General features: G+C 44.5%; 1 protein-coding gene across 1 annotated transcript in view; it reads right to left on the reverse strand.

The window, feature by feature from the left end:
• LOC131271908 (protein O-mannosyl-transferase Tmtc3-like) overlaps nucleotides 1–17,677 on the reverse strand; it is a 100,716-nt gene that overhangs the window by 42,477 nt on the left and 40,562 nt on the right. Inside the window, 2 exon segments of the mRNA XM_058273480.1 lie at nucleotides 8,548–8,629; nucleotides 15,654–15,790. Of these exon segments, the coding sequence (XP_058129463.1) occupies nucleotides 8,548–8,629; nucleotides 15,654–15,790 (219 nt within the window).

Below are 17,677 nucleotides of genomic sequence, written 5' to 3' on the forward strand. Positions count from 1 at the left end.
TTGTTTGGATAGCAGAAACCAATACCGATTAGTTTGTTATTATTATCAAAAACGAGTTTGGGTTTGGCTTTATAAACATCCCTTCCAAATGCTAAAGCTCAAATGCTTTGAAAACATTCATCTCATCGTATATTTTCAAAAACTGCAATGTCGATGTTCGCTTGAGGGGTTTAAACTATTCCTGCATATAGCTGCATTGTTTGAGTGTGTTTTAAGATGATTAAATGTAGGCTACCATGGTGATTATTTCAATTTCATTAACAGGTTACCCCATACGTTTCACAATGGGAGAAACTTTTCCCCAACAAACCAAAACCGATGGCGTCGGCAATTAGTTTCGGAAATAACTCCACACACTTGAAACCTGCTTGTGTTGGTGGAAGCTGAATCCGATATCATCATCAGCAGCTTTTTTGTTTTCTTTTTCAAGTAGTTCTACAATTCTGGGGCTTGCTGTGGGTTGGGGGGGGGGGGGGGGGGGGGGGGTTGTTTGGGTGAACACGGGGTACAATAAATTGCTACCCTTTTCCCTCCGGTAAGACTTTCAGCGCGTTTAGGGGCACGCACAGTTTCGGGTAGGTTTTGTTTCCACATCATCAATCTCTCTGTTTTACGCAAACACATACGGGCGCTCGGGGAAGCCATTGGTAGTTCGTGGAAACGAACCGACATTACTCATAGTGTGATTAGTGCCGGGTACATTTGTCAGACACTACGAGAGCGACGAAAGAATGGGCAGATAGATCTATTTGGTGCTAGGGAAAAGCCGGCATCCCATGCAAGGGCCAAAGCACCATGGATGGTTGATGGAATGAAAAACTCAACCTTGTTCCATCTGAAACCACTCTGGGAGCTCGGTATGTGTGTGTGTGTGTGTGTCTGTGTTCCGGGCCGATGATGCCGACAACGGCGATCGCGCATGGGAATACGGAATGCGATCAGTGGGATTTCCAACGGAACCACACAATCCCTCGCTCGCGTGAAGTCGTCCAGTTGATGGTAGAAATTGATGTGACTCTTTGGCGAGTTACCCGATGGATGCACCAGTGTTGTTGGTATTGGCAGGTCCGAACTTTTCCAATGGTCCTGTGAATTATCTAGTGATTTGAATCGGAAGCTTCTGTGACGTTCATCGAAAATAGGACAATTGTAAGCACTAACGTGGTTGCGAGAATTCTTTGCGTCACAATTTTTTATTTTGATTTCAATAAGTTAAATATTTTTACCAGTTCGTTTTACTCTATTACAATAGAATTGAAATGCGAACAAACTGAGATATTTAAATTTTAACTTTTCCAGTTTTCCATTTGTTTTCATTAGTATCGTAATATCTCTTGTGCATTCATTTTTTTGAGTCATATATTTCTTCTGAACAAAGTTTAAATAGCAGTCAGTTTCAATCAAAATTTTTTTATTAACTTTATTATACTCTATTGGCCATTTTAAAGCATAAACTTTCACATTTCCTTCAAACTTTGCCTTAGTTTTATTCTCTGTGATATTCTGCTTTGTAGTAGAACACACATTTTCGCTAATCTTTCCATAGCTAATACTGCACCAGCTCGGTCAAATCTACGGTGCAGTGTAAGTTACGATCGAAAAGCTTACCAAGGGAGATACAGTGTACCCGAAAGACCAAACCATCGTTCCGGGTCAGTTAGATTAGTGGATATTCTCGTCAGGCTCGTTTTCCATCGTTCTACTTTCGCTCGTAAGCGTTCCAGTGGATACGGAAGCTTCGATGGTTGACTTTGCGAACGCTACGACCAAGCGTTGGTGTAATAAAGCCTGGTCACCCACGGTCGAGCTCAGCGGTGGTGACGGATAGGTGGTGGAAAAATAATCCAATATCATTAATCAAGATTTATTACCTATTTACGTTGCTATTATTTCAAAACCCGAGACCAAGCTACCAAGCCTGGCTTTCCGGGACAGGGGGGTGGAAAAGGTATTTCGTTTTGGGGCCAAGGGTGTGTGTGTGTGTGCAGCCATGCGAAGTGGGACGCGATTGAGACCAACACCCGGACAGTTTTTGATGCACCACATGGAGGCGCCTGGTGGCTTATGGGATTCGGCCCATGGAGGCGCCTGGTGTCTGACGGCTTCGAACGTGCATCGATTGTTTTGCTTTCGATAGTTGCTATCTCGACGGTTGCAGAGCGCGTCTGCGGTAACGTTTTTCCACACGCTGGCATCATTTATTGCTGCGGAATGGTGATTGCAGGGAGTAGACAGTGCATTACTGCGCGTGGATGGTTTAGGATGGGTAGGGCAAACTAATGCCAGTAGATTCAATTGTAGTCAAAAAATTAAGACCACAGAAAATGGATTGATTTCGATATCACTTACGTTAACTGAGATAAAGCAATGTGATTGATTACCAAGCACAATTAAATGGCATAAATGAAGGTAGCTTCTTTTAAAGCTATATTACCAATATTAAACACTTATTTGAAGGAAATTTTACAGTGAAAAACCCCTATCAACTTAGTTTCATTGATTTACCTCAAACGTCAAACAAAGAATCCCCTAGATTGGCTTTACCAGCGATGGATGGTTTTCCTTTTGCACAAAAACCACGATTTCCACCACTGCCAGCTTTCTCAGGCAAAACCCCGGTCGGAAAAACCGCAGAGAAAAACTTCACGGAAACTTGCTCGCTTTATGCTCCTCGCGGCTCAGCAAAGTGTAGTCGTTGGAAGCAATTAAAAACTCAATCAACACCTTTTTTGCCGGTACGAACTTCCAACCATACAACCGCATCCAGCTGCGTGTTCGTTCGCGTTATCTTTCTCCAGACGGGTAGAAAAAATAACCCCCAGAAGATGCTCGCCCTTTTCCGGCGAAGCGAAGCTTTAAAGCTCGCCCGTGGGACTTTGCTCTGATTGGCGAGAACGGGAACAGCACGAAAGATTTATCCGAAATTGGAATCGGGTTTCTTCCTCATTTATTTTGGGCGGGAAAATGGAAGATCCGGATGTGCGCTGTGTTTTAGACGTGCACTTTCGTTGCCTTTGCTCATCCAATTTCTCATTTCGAAAAGGGTAGCCTCTTCCTGATGCGGGTTGGATATCCTTTGGCCTAGATTTTCCCACCGCCGCGATGGGATGGGAAAATGTCACACGTACACTTCTCTCATACGTGGGTGGCAGGAAAGCAAGGAAATTTACTATAGAACCCCCGGAAGCAGGAGTGTTTGTAGCCAGCTCGAACTAACGGATTGTGGTTTGTTCAATTCCAAATTCAATTATTGCCATAATACGATCGGGCGGTGAGCGGTTCCATTTTCTATACCGTCCTCTTTACACTCGACTAATGAAAAACGGCACGCTGTTTTTCCCTCATCCAACAAACTCGATCGGTGGAAGTTCGCACAGATTTGCTTAATGTTACTCCCGTCGACGGAGCCGTTTGTGGGATGATCTTTGCGACGACGCTGCGATTGGGAAGCTTGTTCCTTTTCCGTCGTTGTTTTGCGTCGACGAGAGCAGTTTTCCCGTCCGAGAGAAATACCGTGGAAACGTAATTTGCGTAGCCAATCGAATTAAAATTTAATTGGTGGGTTACGGGAATCCATGGCAGACGGGCCAGACATAGACCTGAAACATGCCGAGCGCAGAACAATTATATCGCCATAGAGTGGCACCGTCGTTGAGGCGGACAGCACTTACTCCCACAGCCCCCCCCCCCCCCCCTCCCGGCCCGGTTTGAATATTTTCCCCCGGTTTACCGACCGGCTGCATGCTGGAGCTAATTAAGTGCAGTAAGATAATACGACAATCGGTGCAATTTCAACCAATTTCGTCCGAGCGAGAGAGTTCGAAGGTTGCGACACGAGTGGCAGCAACGTTCCTCGGGCTGAGTTTATTGTTTACTCCCCTTTCGGCTCTTTTGCATCGCTCCTCCACATGCATTCCAGAGCCTACTACTGCTCGAGGCCGGGAAACGAGCCGGAGGATTCGAATTACCAATTCTGCGCGAAGCCTTAATTGCGAGATCGCTATGGGATCGATATCGAAGAGAACATTGATTGTCCCGACGGGCTGGCCTTCGGTTGTTTGGAGGGAAATTGTTTTGCCTCCCGCAGTAATTGAGTGTTCGCCAGCCGCTAGCTGAACGAGAGACGGGGTTTTTCAAACCCTTATTTGAACTATTTTAATAGATAAAATACTGTAGAAAGATTTCATTGTGTTGTTTCGAAGAAGTATGAAATTAAACTTAATAACAAGTAATGTTGCAAAACAAAACAACAGCATGACAGCTGCCGTCAAAACGCGATTGTCACCGAAACCGTTAAAATGACTCGAAAACGATCTAAACAAGGTTGGTATATAAAAGGCGCGACCATTTTAAATTGTCTTTTCTGAGAGAATAATGAGGTACGAAAATTTTAGCCACTCGTGCAAGTATACTCAAAATAAGTGTTTTCTTCTGTTGAAATAGTTTTCAACAAAGTGTATTGAAAGAGTAAATTGAAAGAAACAATTAAAATTGGAATTGAAAAATGTAATGAAAGCAAAGCGAAATATCATTGCTCAATGACTAGCAGTTAAAGTTGGTAGTTCTACATTGCACAAAATCTGTTTTATTCTTGTTGTAAAATTAATGACATCTAAGCTTTAATTCTTTTTTCTATTACCTCTGATTCTTCAATCAGTTGTATTAAAAGAACGTTTGGCTTAATGTTTCAGCATGCACCAGAGCTAAATCTTAGTTTTTGCTCAAGTGCATCACATTGAAATGCAACCGAGTGTGAGACTGCTTCGTGTCGAATTCTGTGAAGCAAAGTAACAACAACCCAACATGACCCCATCGGAAGGAGGGAAATGGGACGGCGTACTCGGAGGGATGAGTGCGAGAGGATAATCTGCGCTGAGAGCAACCAAATAGACTCGGGCGTCGCGGTGGGATGTCATTTGTGTAGGCAACGGCATGGAAGGAAAGTGTTTCAGTGTGTAATTTTCCACTTTCACACATTTTTTCCCACTCGCGTTGCGTTGCATTTTGTTGTTTTTTTTTTTGGTTCTACTTTGCGAGTATGTGTGTGTGTGTTTGCGCCTTTTTTGTACTCCCACCACGAACGTCCTCTTTTGTGGAATTTGTTGGTTTTTGCAGATTTTATTTTTTCGTCCTCCTCCCCCTCTAATAAGTTTATTTTCCATTCCCACCGTTGGGCAAATAGGAAAATGTTGTCCATTTTGTTGCACTCTTTCGGTGGTGTTCGCGTAGGCGCTAGGGCAAAAAAATCGCAAATCTAGGCTATCCGGAGGCTCGCTGGCTGGGAGGCTTAGGCTTAAGTGTGCGCGTGTATGAGCTCGGCTGGAGTGGGTGTTCAATTTGTTGCGTTTTCCGTTAAGCCCCCGGACTCGTTGCAATAAAATAAAAGCAACCAAATAGGGTTGAGGAAAGGGCCCATACGGAGGAAAACATGCGAGGCTGAGGTTTTTCCATTGTTGAGTGGAAATTTTCGGTAGACCGGGTTGCGATACATGAGTGTGGGCAGGAAAAAAGTGGATTCCCCTGTAGGACACTGTAACGCAATGCAGTCTGTTTAAACACACACACTCACATACATACAACCCATTTCTCTTCATCCCCTCACCCGTCACTTCCGTTCGGCCCGAAGCGTGTGATTCCTGAATTGGTTTAGCGATGGCTGATCGTTCGTTTTTATTACATCCTTTCGTACGTACCATCGGCGAAGTAGCGAGTTAAGGCTTTGTTGTGTGTGTGTCTGTGTATATGTTTGTTTTTTCCTCGCTTCCCAACTGTTTACTCCAAAGCCCACGGGTTGCACTCGGCTACAGTTTTGGTGTCGGTGGGCGTGCGTGTTGGTGTGTATTGGGGAGTATTCGATTGTAACCGCCAGACATCGGAGAACCTCCCGGGGCTCGTCCGGACGTCGTTTAGTGTTATTAAATTTCATTTATTAATACCATAAAACATCCCCTTTTTACACTCCTATCGCGCGTGTGGAATGAAAAGCGCGTTAGCTCGGAGAAAACACAGCCATTCGTTGCTTTTTGCTTTTTTTTTCCTCTTCTCAAGAGGTCCTTACACATTTGTTGTGTGTGAGTTTGTTTTGTGCATCGTTTGTTGCGGCATGTGAGAAATTTGTTCTCGAAATTGTTTCCACTCTTTTCTCTGCAGCTTTTTGCATGTTTATTACATTTTCCTTAGCTGAGACACAATGGTTTACATATTCGAGGGGTTTTAATAATGTGGATCACGTGGTAAACATTAAAGTAACTTCGTTGAATTGTTTGAAAATCAGTAATCGCTTTTATAAATAACGTTGATAGAATTTTATCATAAAATATCTTCTTTTTACCATTGTTAATATGCAATAAGTGTCTGATATTCTATAGCATCAACACAAATGTGTACAAAGGGTGAGCATTTCTGCATTCTAATGCTTTTTACTCCTCCCTCCTGATCTATCATAATGCGGTGTGCTGTTAAAAATCACTTTCTCAGAATAATCTTTCCCCTTGCATACCGGAGTCCTTCGCCAGTGGGTCGCATATAACTTATTCAATTAATTTAATCGGTTTATGGCCGGCATTCACAATGAGCCATTCGAGTCATGTGAGGAATATTTTAATGCTTGAGCGTGTTTGTGGTTTGCTCGCAGATACACACTTCGCTTCTGGGAATGTGTTTTCCTCTCTTGTTTTTTTTTTTTGCAATACTGTGTTTTAATATAATCTACTAAAACTGCCGTTTTCTGCTCGACGCCCCGGCTCTGGCTCGGGGAAACCGTTTGACTCAATTACGGCCGATTTGCAGAGGTTGAAGAGGAAGCGTTTTGTCTCCGACCGGTTGGACCGTAGTCCGGAGTTGTTGGCCGATCCGATGGCAGACGATATCGCACACAGATCGGCCTTTCGACTTTCGAGGAGTGCTTGCTTTCCGGCAACGTTCAGGAGTGAAAGGAGTGAAAAGAGCAGAAAATGGTATGCTTAAAAAAAAGCCTCGCTCCTACCACAAATTCACCGTTCGAATACAAACAAACAGCTTGAAAATTTCGACGAACTGTCTTGAAAATTTCACCTTCTCCACCTTTCCCCGGCCACCCTTCGCCCTGGCCCCGGGGGGGAAGTGCTTTCGTCCGGACGCCGTGGGAAAGAACAGAACGATGATTGTGCGATGAAATGATCGTTCGAGGAAATGGAACAATTTTCCTTCTCCGCAGATTATCTCGTGCCGGAGTGGCCAGAGTGCCGTGTATGCAAAGCGATAAGCGATTGTGGTCCGGTGTTGCGGTCCGGTGTAGGATTTGTTCATGGCTTTTGCTTGGTCCTCTCCCTCTTCGTCGCTAGCCGCTTTTCTATTTCACACTGGGTTCTTTGCGTTCTTTCACTCCCATTATCCGCTTGCACTATTCCCGTGGGTTTGTGGGAACGGCTCCCCTGATAAGTCGTTGGGAAAACTGAGGCTGATTATGGGAGGAAACTTTTCTCTCATCTCCTTGCCAACCTCCTGTGCTCGGTTCCTTTTTTAAGGTGACTCATTGTCTCCCTCTCTCTGTCCATTCCAGTTGAACAAAGATGCAGAGGTGGAAAATAAAACGCACACGAACACTAAACGCGTTGGTGAAAAAAAGAGCAGCTTATCCTTGGCCGAGGAAGACACTCGCGGATCCGGCGAGAGCCCCGGACGCCGGATGGAAAGTTTTAAATTGGAACGAATTTGAAACTTGCTATCCGGGGCTCGCACGGCCCTTCTGCCTTTTTTCCGCGCCCGAAAAGCGTTTCCACCGGAGCGAGCTCGGTGCATTTGCATACTGATGGCTTTCGGCGGGGCTTGATCCTTAAATGTGGCAAATTTTCGTTTACTTTTCCGGGTCAAACTGGCCGCCGTTCGGGCGCGTTCGAGGCGGTTCTTTATCTGCCAGCCATATTTTGCCGGAACAGATTGAGTATATTATGGCGCGGGTTTATATTTCTTTCCCTCAAACGCTGCGGATTGAGTGTTTAACTTTGCACTAGTTTTGTTTCTGTTTCGGTAGATTTTCTGTTTCAAAGTAATATACGCAAATAGTACCGCACGACCATTAAATCCTGTCACATTTCGGTACAATTTACAAATCGTTTCCACATTGTTCTTCTCCATGAAACTGATAAAACGAGAGAAGAGGAACTGAATCACGAGAATATAGCTAGTGAAATATTTTGTGCTCGTTTTTGTAGTTATTCTAAAGGGTGAAACTTAATTTGATATTTATGTTTATGTTTATGTTTATTGGTAAAGAGTCTGGCCATCCTGTGGCTAAGACATATCTTAGAAGTAGGTTTATACAAAGGTTTAACGCTTAACTAAAGCGATGAAAAGCAACATTAAGGGAATATCACAAAAGGGCACTAACTGAGTCTTAGTCGCTCACGAAATGACGTAGCGGACAAATTAAAGTCTGTCATAATTTTGTTAAAGACACAATAAATAATTTAAGCTGAATAAAATAATACATTAAGAATTGTACTACGTACATAACTATCTTAAATTTTAAAGATAAAGATAATGCAGGGGGTTGTTTGGGGAACTTACCGCTTCTGTGTGGATCGGATGAACGGCGAAGAGAAGGGCGGCCGCAAAGCTGGCCACTTCCGAAAGCAGCATGGCACACATTCTGTAACGGAAAAAGCGAGAAGAGAACGCATCAGCTTAGGATTTAACTATCGACCGGCGAGCACATGTAGATAATGGCCTGCGATGTGTAGTAAATTTTACTGACCTATGTTACTTAAAACCCTCACGCTCTGGGAGATTCCCACGATGGTTCCATTAGCGAGTGAAAGTACCGAGAAAGGCCGCACAAAGGCCGGCCTACTTTAAGAACCGGTCCTTCTGGGAACCGGCCATTTTACCATTTGATAGAAGGGAGCATTATGTGTTTGTTTCCTTTTCCTCTGCTATAATTCACTCCGAGCCAGCTGCTTTAACCCGTTTTTCTTTGTTATTGCTCGGAAGGCGGACCTTGGGGCGGTTCCTGGTCAGGGTGTGCCATCCTCCGTGGGGAGGATGAACAAGAACGTCCCCGTTTTCCCCCACCGCGTCCACCTTACCGAGCACGAAAGTTCAGGAGTTCAGTTCACCTACCTATGGCATTAATTTAATTAGTGCCGCTGGCCTTTGGGAGTAGGGACTGCGCCAAAACCATCCCCGGCCAAGCCCAACGTCACCCTCCCCCCATCTTTATCCTTCGTCAACCACACCCCGGGTCGTGTTAGGTTTTTCCCTTCCAGGTTCGTCGTTTGCTGTTGACTTTCCGGACGCTCGCCACGGAATGCTTGGAGCGGGTTGCGCCGCACACAAAGAACCCGCCCGTCGGGATGCGGCTCAAGCCCGCCCGGACAACGAACGGTCAACGGGTTCTGGCGAAGAAGGCGAAGCGGAAAGATAACGCCGGCCAGACCGGTGAAAGGCGGACTGAAGCATCCTTCGGCGGAAAAGTCAACAGTGAAATGGGTCCATTGTTGGCAAATGGTTCGAAGCCTTTTCTTCGCCGCTTTCTACCTCGCTGTTCTCGGAACATCGGCCTCGGAGGGTGTAGTTTTTTTTTTTTTTAATATCTGTACATCGTGTATTGACTTAAGCAAAAAAAAAGAAACCAAGAGCATGGAACGTCCAGCTGCGCAGGACATGATGCATCCTGGTGTGCTTTGTTAATAAGAACCGATAGTGGCATGCGGCTCATTGCGCTCATTAGAACTGTTTGCGTAAGTCACTGCGGGGCCCTCTTCTCACGAGAGTCGCAAAATCCATTGGTTTTCATAATCCACAACGGCACGGAGAAGGATTTATGCCGGCGGAATCATTAAAATGGAGCGTTCGAGTGCGGGTAATAATTAACAACTGCAAACAGGTTCGAGTTCGATCGAAGTTGATTTCATTTCAAGTAAAAGAATTTGAGGGTTTAACAAGCTAAGTTTTTTTAATGCAAGTTATAAGGGTTAAGTTTTACTATAATAATTTAATTCTAAATTAAATATTTTTTAACAAATTTTTAACAACAATTCAGCGTAGCTTATTTTCTAACATTATTTTGATGACATTTCCTTGAAAATGTCAACATAAAGTTCATCAACTTGAATGCCCATCCTTAAGTGCGTGTTATTAATTAATTCGCTTGCACTGTGCTGAAGTATATTTAACAAATAATTCGTTTCGGGGGAAATTTTCCACCGAGAGCTTCCACTGTGAAAGAAAACGCTTTCAATCTCGCCATATTTACGGACGCCATCCGTCTGCTTTTCTGGTTGTTGTTCGCACCTGATTTCACAGCATGAATTGATTAAATTTACTTTACGAGCGCAGCCCGAACGCGAGATCGTTTCTTGGAATTAAATAATTCCGTGCAAACAAAACGGTGCCAACCCCGTGCTTCCGTCCGTCGCCCTTTCGTTGCCATGGACCCGGGGGCCGGGGTTCGAAAATTGGAATACACCGTTCGGTGAATTATTCTTCCGTGCTTTTTACGACCCCACCGGATCCGAAGGGATTGCAGCATTGCACTTCAGGCGGGCGTGCATTGTACTCCGGTGCACACAATGCAGCAAAAGCGACCTCGAATGAAAATCGGGGGCCCTCGGTTTCCCGCCGTGCACGTGTCGCCGTGTGGCAGCCGAGGTGCAATTGCTCGGAACGTGCCCCGGGAAAACCGGGTCGTTTGTCCTCTCCCGGAACCGACCGGTTCGGCGTGCATTTTTCTGTATTCCGTTTTTATTCCCTCCACGATATTGCAGCACCAAGTGGACACACGTTTGCAGCGGCACCTCGATGGGAAGCTGTTTAACCGACCAGCATCAACATGGCGGCGTTCTCGGGCATACAAAAATCAGCTTCCCTATTCGTTGCACCATTTATTGTGCCGTGTTTGTACCCGTCCGTTTACTTTTTTGTTCCTCACCGTCTTCGGTGGATGTTTCGGCAGGCAGGGACCCGATTTGTCCGACTGGTTCAAGTGTTCACTTCTATTTTTTATTATTCACACTTATTACAGCTGGGGAACTTCAAGAAGGAGTGTTCGGTGGACCGTACAATTGCAGGATGTGTTCTGATTGGGCGTTTGGAATGTCGCGAACCAGCAGCGATGGTCGTTGACAGAGACGTCGCCGGTTAAATGAACTTATACATCGGATTTACCGTAGATTGTAGAAAAACATACCCTGCATGGAATGGGAATATGTAAAACGAAGCTCTTGAAAGGACATTTATTAATCCATCGTTCAATATGGCTTCTTTTTGTAAGTTCAATCCTGTCTTTTTGTAAATTGATATCGATCACATTCCTCCTTTTATATTTTCCTATTCATTATTGTGTCCATTTGGGTACGTTTTAACCCTTTCAGGACCATAAGCTATTCAAGACTAAAATTGGCAATACAACACAATATCTTGGCTATTTGGGGTGTAAAATAAGAGAATATCACCAGTAAAATCTAGCAGTATGTGAAGTTTTTTATAATTTCATGGGAATTATTTTTCCCTATTAACCATAAAAGTAAAAAATGAAGAGTATAGTGATGATATCGGATTATTTTAATTTGCTTTTCAATACAAATTACGTATAATAAATATTTAAAAAGAACATCTAAGCCATTTTTATAAAAAAATAATAAATTCATCAAATCTAATATACTTTTCAAATTCTAAGTTGTTCTTACTAATTGAACGCACGAGCGGTTTGGTTTTGGAGCAATTAATTTTAATAGTTTGTTTTTGTTTATTCGTTCAGAAAGACATTTGCCGCCTTTGACATAATGTTTTCTTTTATGTTTCTTTTCAAAAGTATCGTTTTGATAATAGTTGAACAAACAGTAAGGAGTTTTGTAGATGGGAAAAATATTTCTTGATAGATGCGAAATGTGCTTTTGTTCTACGCTGGAAGGATGCAAGTGTTGTTTAATTCACCTAACCCATTATTTTATCTTATCTTTGTGTTCTGTGACACCTTTAGAACGCTATTACACTAACTGATGCCCAGTTATCGTTCAATCGGTAACCCAATTAACAATAATACGACGTTTGTTTGACCCCGAGACTTGCTTCAACCATTTTTTTTCGTAGCAATGTCTGGGGAGGGAAAAACAAAGCTGCAAGAGCCATTTACACGTGCGCGTTGCGTGATAAAAAAAACTTTCACGAAGGACGTGATCCCTCGCACCGTCATCATCGTCGATGACATGCAACATATTTTATGGCGTCGTGAAGCATAATTGGGTGACAGCCATCCGTCCGGGTGTGACCGGTGGCCGTCGCCCGATCGGAAAGAAAAGCGAACCACACCGCGCTAAGCACACAAGCAAACAAACAAAACCGAGCGAGACACCAAAAAACACAAACATCATAAAGCACAACCACGCCATCGGTCGACGCTCGTGAAGCACCGGCAGACCAATTACGCCCCATTGCGGGCTCGGGGAGCTTGGATGAAGTCACACGGGCTGGGTAAAGAGTGGGACTCGAGTGACACAAACACACCCCTCCGCCATCCCCGAGAGACCTCACTCACCTGCCAGCCCGAGCACGACATTCGTTATCTGCGATAATGATGTTAGGGAAATTATTGTTTCACCGAACCATGAATTGGATAAAATATAATCTACTTTACCGCCCATCGGTACCGGACCGGTGGCATTCCGGTACGACCCATTGGGTCGTAAACTGACACCCTTGAACCTCCCTCGTTCCCTGTTGACGAAGGGTGTCACAGTGGTGTCCCGTTTCGATTCTAACCAAAACGAGAGACGAGAAAAACAAAAGCTCGGAAAAGGATGGCTCCTGCTGTTACCGTTTTGCGGGGATGAAATTTGCAGGCCTCCTCCTAATGCACGGGAATATTGTACGGGTTTATGAACAAACGACCCTCGCAAAACGGGGGTGGCACTGGTCGCATTCGAGCGCACCACCCATTACAATCATCCCACCCCGGTTTAAATCCCGGTGCCAAAATGGATTCGGATGCGACTGCAATAATTTTGCCTATCCATATGCAGGCAACACGGGAGAGCAAGGGGTTGGTGGGATGGACAGACGGACGAAATAATTCGAGCCGATCCAACCGAGCGTCCCCCAACGAAACGGGTGGCCATTACGGGAAAGCGACGTCGGTAAAATTGGCTACGAATTGAGTGCCACCGGATGAATTCTAATGTATGTGCATGGGCAGATTTTTAAGCCCGGTTCCGTGATTTCCCTCCCCCCCCACTCCCACCCACCAATCTTCCCCATGACAACCCGTTTTTCCGATACAGAAAACAGTCACACAGACACACAGTGACAACCGGGAGTCGTTAGTGTGATGGTGAAATTGCATAACTAAATTGAATTCTGCATTTTGCAAATCTGAAGTATGCTCGTAGTAACAGGGTTGGGAAACGCGGGGGAGGGGGGAGGGGGATGGAAATTTTGAGCACAACTTTTAATGGGAAAATATCTGCACGCCACTTGTGTTGGGAGCAGCTTGGTTCGGTGTTGTTGTGGGGGTTGCTACCGAGCCAGGCCAATCGGACGAATTGGAAGCTGGGAGTTTAATTTTTCGGCACCAAAATGGCGGGTCGATGCAATTTAACTTTCCGACAAATGCCGAGCAAAAGCGAGACTGACCGTTTGCAAGCGAAAAGCGGCCGGTGGAAATGAAATTGAGTTCCAGTGCAATCTTTCGCAAAGTTATTTGGTATAAGTTTTGATAAACAGCAAAATATTAAACGATTTACATGCGGGTCGGTGTGTTTTTCCATTTATCAACTATGAACATTTCATTCGAGCGACACTCGTAGTTTTTCCTCGCTTTCCCGACAAACAGAGCGATAAAATCAGTTATCAGTATCGTGAAACTAATTGCTTTTATTTTGTAACAATCTTTCACCCCGAAGAACTTCATGGCGTCCGTCCCCGGAATGATCCGGAAAAGTGAGTGCTACAAATACAGCTAGCGGAAGGGTGATTCTTTGCTTCCGGGAAAATCTCCCACCCTCATACCGAGGAACTAACAGCTGTTGGCGGTAAATCCTTCTACGTCCGTTTTTCCATTCGCTGACTTTGAGCAGCTGCTTCGAGCTTCGGGCTTTGTTTTTCCTTTCAGGGCACAAAGTTCGCACAAGACGCCAGCCGCCGTTTGCCGGTTGAATAATTTCCCCGAATGAGCGAAAACTTCGCTCCGCTAAAACGGAGCTCCAACTGCATCCGGTCGTGCGAGATGTCGAGGCAAATAATACAAAACAGCAAAGCAACCTTCAAGACAAAAGGTCATTCGGGAGGGCAGGGAGAATCTTGACGTGGAATGAAGCACCAGGGGGATGTGTTTCCTTTCTCGGAACCCATTTTCCATTCCCTGCGCAAAAGTTTGCACTTTGGGTGGAGCTTAATTTGATTGCAATAAGTTTGTCTTAGATACACACCGAGAATATTTTGCATTCAGTATCAACTGTCGTGGGTGTCGTGCGAACAGCGTTGCTGACATTGAACCGAAGGAAAGCTATCGCTTTATGAGCGTTGAAAAAACATACTTGTTTTAAATGGAAGTTGCAGGATCGATATCACAAAAGAAGAATTTTCGCCTATGCTAATGTCCCAGCTCTAGGTTTATTTATAGCAAAGCTCCCAAAACTACCAAACCTTGCAGAGTACAGATGGAAGAGTACGTAGAATAATATATCTGTACGTAGAATATAATAATCTGTACGTAGAAAATATCGATACAATTTAGGATAATTATTAAATATTAAAAATCAAATATTCAATGGAACAACATTTTATGTAAACAATTTAATTAGAATATTGCAATAATCCAACTCAAATATCATTGAGTAAAAGTTTCTATCATCAAATAATGCAAGGTAAGAACAGAACAGATTTCTAACCTTCGATACATAAGTGCTATCTACACGACATTTCCATTTTCTCAAACTGAGAATTTGACTATTGTTTTTACTCTGCGGAGTAGAAATAGACAATTTGGAAAGAAGCTAAGAGGGTTAAATGAAATTCGTTCGTTTTATTGCAGCACTTTTATGGCCATCCTAAAATGAACGAAAATTTCCTTCAGTAATATGTTTTCTATCATTAAAGGTAGGAATCTCGGGTGTTAATTTCATGACGGGCGTTCATCATTTATTTGTGGGCGCATCAGGCACCTTTCCTAAATATGTAAATATGGTTCACAATTTGAAATATGAGCTCATTTTTAAGCCATACATATCGAAACAGCAAGCAAAAATCCTTCAAAAAATTGTATGATATTCAAAATACACTGCACAAGATAGTACACCTTAAAACATAATCTTCAATGTCGTAGGCTAAAATCTGACTGCGTTGTGATAAATGCGCAATACTATCCCAAACGCGCGACCATTAAACGACTTTCTCGCTACTACACTCAGTTTCAAACCGAGCTGCGAAAAACTCATAATCCTTTGAAACTGCCCGCCCGACTTTTTGTGCCACGGGGGCACACGAAGATTAAATGCGGCAGCTTTCTTTACAAAATCCATCCACCCGAAAACCGACCCCCGAGCTCCTCCGCGCACCGCGGACGGAGGTCGGTGGGAGACCTATCACATTCAGTTTGCTGTTACACATTGCATTACATCCCTGATGGTTCGGGAAAAACACCGTTCGCCTGGCGAGCGTGGTGGTCTGGTGAGACTTACCGGAAGTACATCAGCGAAACGACCGTGTGCAGCAGCACGTTGACCAGATGATAGCCGGCCGGCTCGAGTCCGTGCAGCAGATAGTTCCAGCGGAACGTCAGGACACACAGCGGTCGATATGATTTATGACTTTGTTCCTGCAAAGAAAAACACGCCGAAGCAGAGAAAGAGGGAGAGAAGAGCGCGAGAAAATTGTTAGTACGTTGGAGGGAAAACTTACACACAAACACACACATAGAGAGAAACGTTCCACAAAGGAGGAAAGGTATAAGATCGTGGTCAGGACTTGCACGGACTTCCCGGGCGAAAGGACTTAACGGATCGGACGTTAGTAAGGCAAAAATATATATTTAATACATACACACAGCACAGGAGGAATATCCTGGAATTAATAAATCGCACGGGAATAATTTATGGTGGATTTACCATCCCGTGGGAGAGCGCGTTCGAAAGGTGCCGGAGTAGCCCCCCGTTGGAAGTCAGGGCTTTGCAAACTCGGTCCGAGCACCGATAGTGAGAATGTGGAAATAAATACACAGCCCGTAAGGACGCCCGGATTCGGTTCGAGGCGGGCAGGAAAATGCAATAAAAGGAAATCGTTCACTCGTGCCACGAACGGCTTTAGATTCCTCTCCCATTGGTGTCCAGCAACACTCCCCGCATCCTTTATCCTTCTCCCGTTGGCTTTAGTTGGGATGGTTTTACAAACACTTTATGGTCGGTGAAGGGATACGATTTTTCGGAAGGTGCTATGGAGAAAATTCCACAATTTCCCGGCTTCCCCTGGTCCCCGGGGGTGATGGAAGTAATAATAAACCGCACAGGGAGCGCCTGGCTAGCTTTTATTACATTAAGTCCGGATTGAGATTATCCGTTCGACCACAGGGCACTCCCCCCCCCCCCTCTCCCTTAGTTCTGCGTCGGTCGATAAAAGATTTTGTAACTTTACCGACCTTCCAGCACGCGGGCGAAAGGTATAATCCCCCGACATGTCTTTGTCGAACGTGGCACACAAAGCTGACCCCCCCCTGTGGTGAGGTGAAATTAGATTTTTCCGCCTTTATCTGGAGGCGGGAGGGGGGGGTCCTCAATTATGTCCAAGGGAAATGGGGGAACACGAGGTAGGGGGTTTTCCTTCCCCCGATTGTGGTGTCGTGTTCGAAGTTCTATGAAATCGTGAATTAATTACATTCGTTTGCGAGTGAACCGATGGAAAACTCCGGTAGGTCAGTAGGACACTTTTGGGTAAGGATTTAATTGAACGTCAGGAACAATTCCAACATGGCCGGTATAATTTTCTTCGAACAAAGGAAACGGTTTGCAAGAGAAGGATTAATGAAAATTTTGTATGCTTTCTTCCAAACAACCAATCGTTAAATATCTCCCCAGAAGATTGCACCATTTTTCATCGAAAGCATTAGATTTAAAGCGTGTTAGTTGGAGTTTTATTCTTGCATCAACGTCAACAGTTCACCGTATTTTTATCACCTTTGCAACAACCAAACAAAGCCACCGATAAGAAAATAAAATACCTTCCCCGAATACCGAAACCAACGTTGCGGGGGAATCGAATTGCTATTCAAAGCATCTTGAGAAAAGGAAGAAAGAAAAAACCCAACATTCGAATGAAAAGGAAAACTGCCGCGTCAGCAAACGGTCCCGGGCGCAGCCCGAAGGAAAAATAAACATTGGCGCATGTTTTGCAAAACATTGATCTAAGAATGGCCCACTCGAGTGTGGGTGATTCGTGGAAAATGTGTACATTTACTATACCTCGCCCGGGCGCCTGTTAGCTCCGGAACATTACCTCGGGCCCCCGGCACATCCCTCTTCTCCCCACCCCCGTCGTGAGTTGTTTGATTATTTTCCTTTCCACGCACAACTTACAGTATTTTTTTTTTGTCCCCCCGAGGGAAGTCCATCTTTCATAATCATTCATCTCATTATGCCTCGCGCATATCAACAAGCCGGGACAGCACGCAAAGAAACGTAGGAATGAAAGAGAGTGAAGGCAAAGAAAAAAG

The sequence above is a fragment of the Anopheles coustani genome, chromosome 3 (genome assembly GCF_943734705.1).
Source record: "Anopheles coustani chromosome 3, idAnoCousDA_361_x.2, whole genome shotgun sequence".
In the NCBI taxonomy this organism is placed as follows: Eukaryota; Metazoa; Arthropoda; class Insecta; order Diptera; family Culicidae; genus Anopheles; species Anopheles coustani.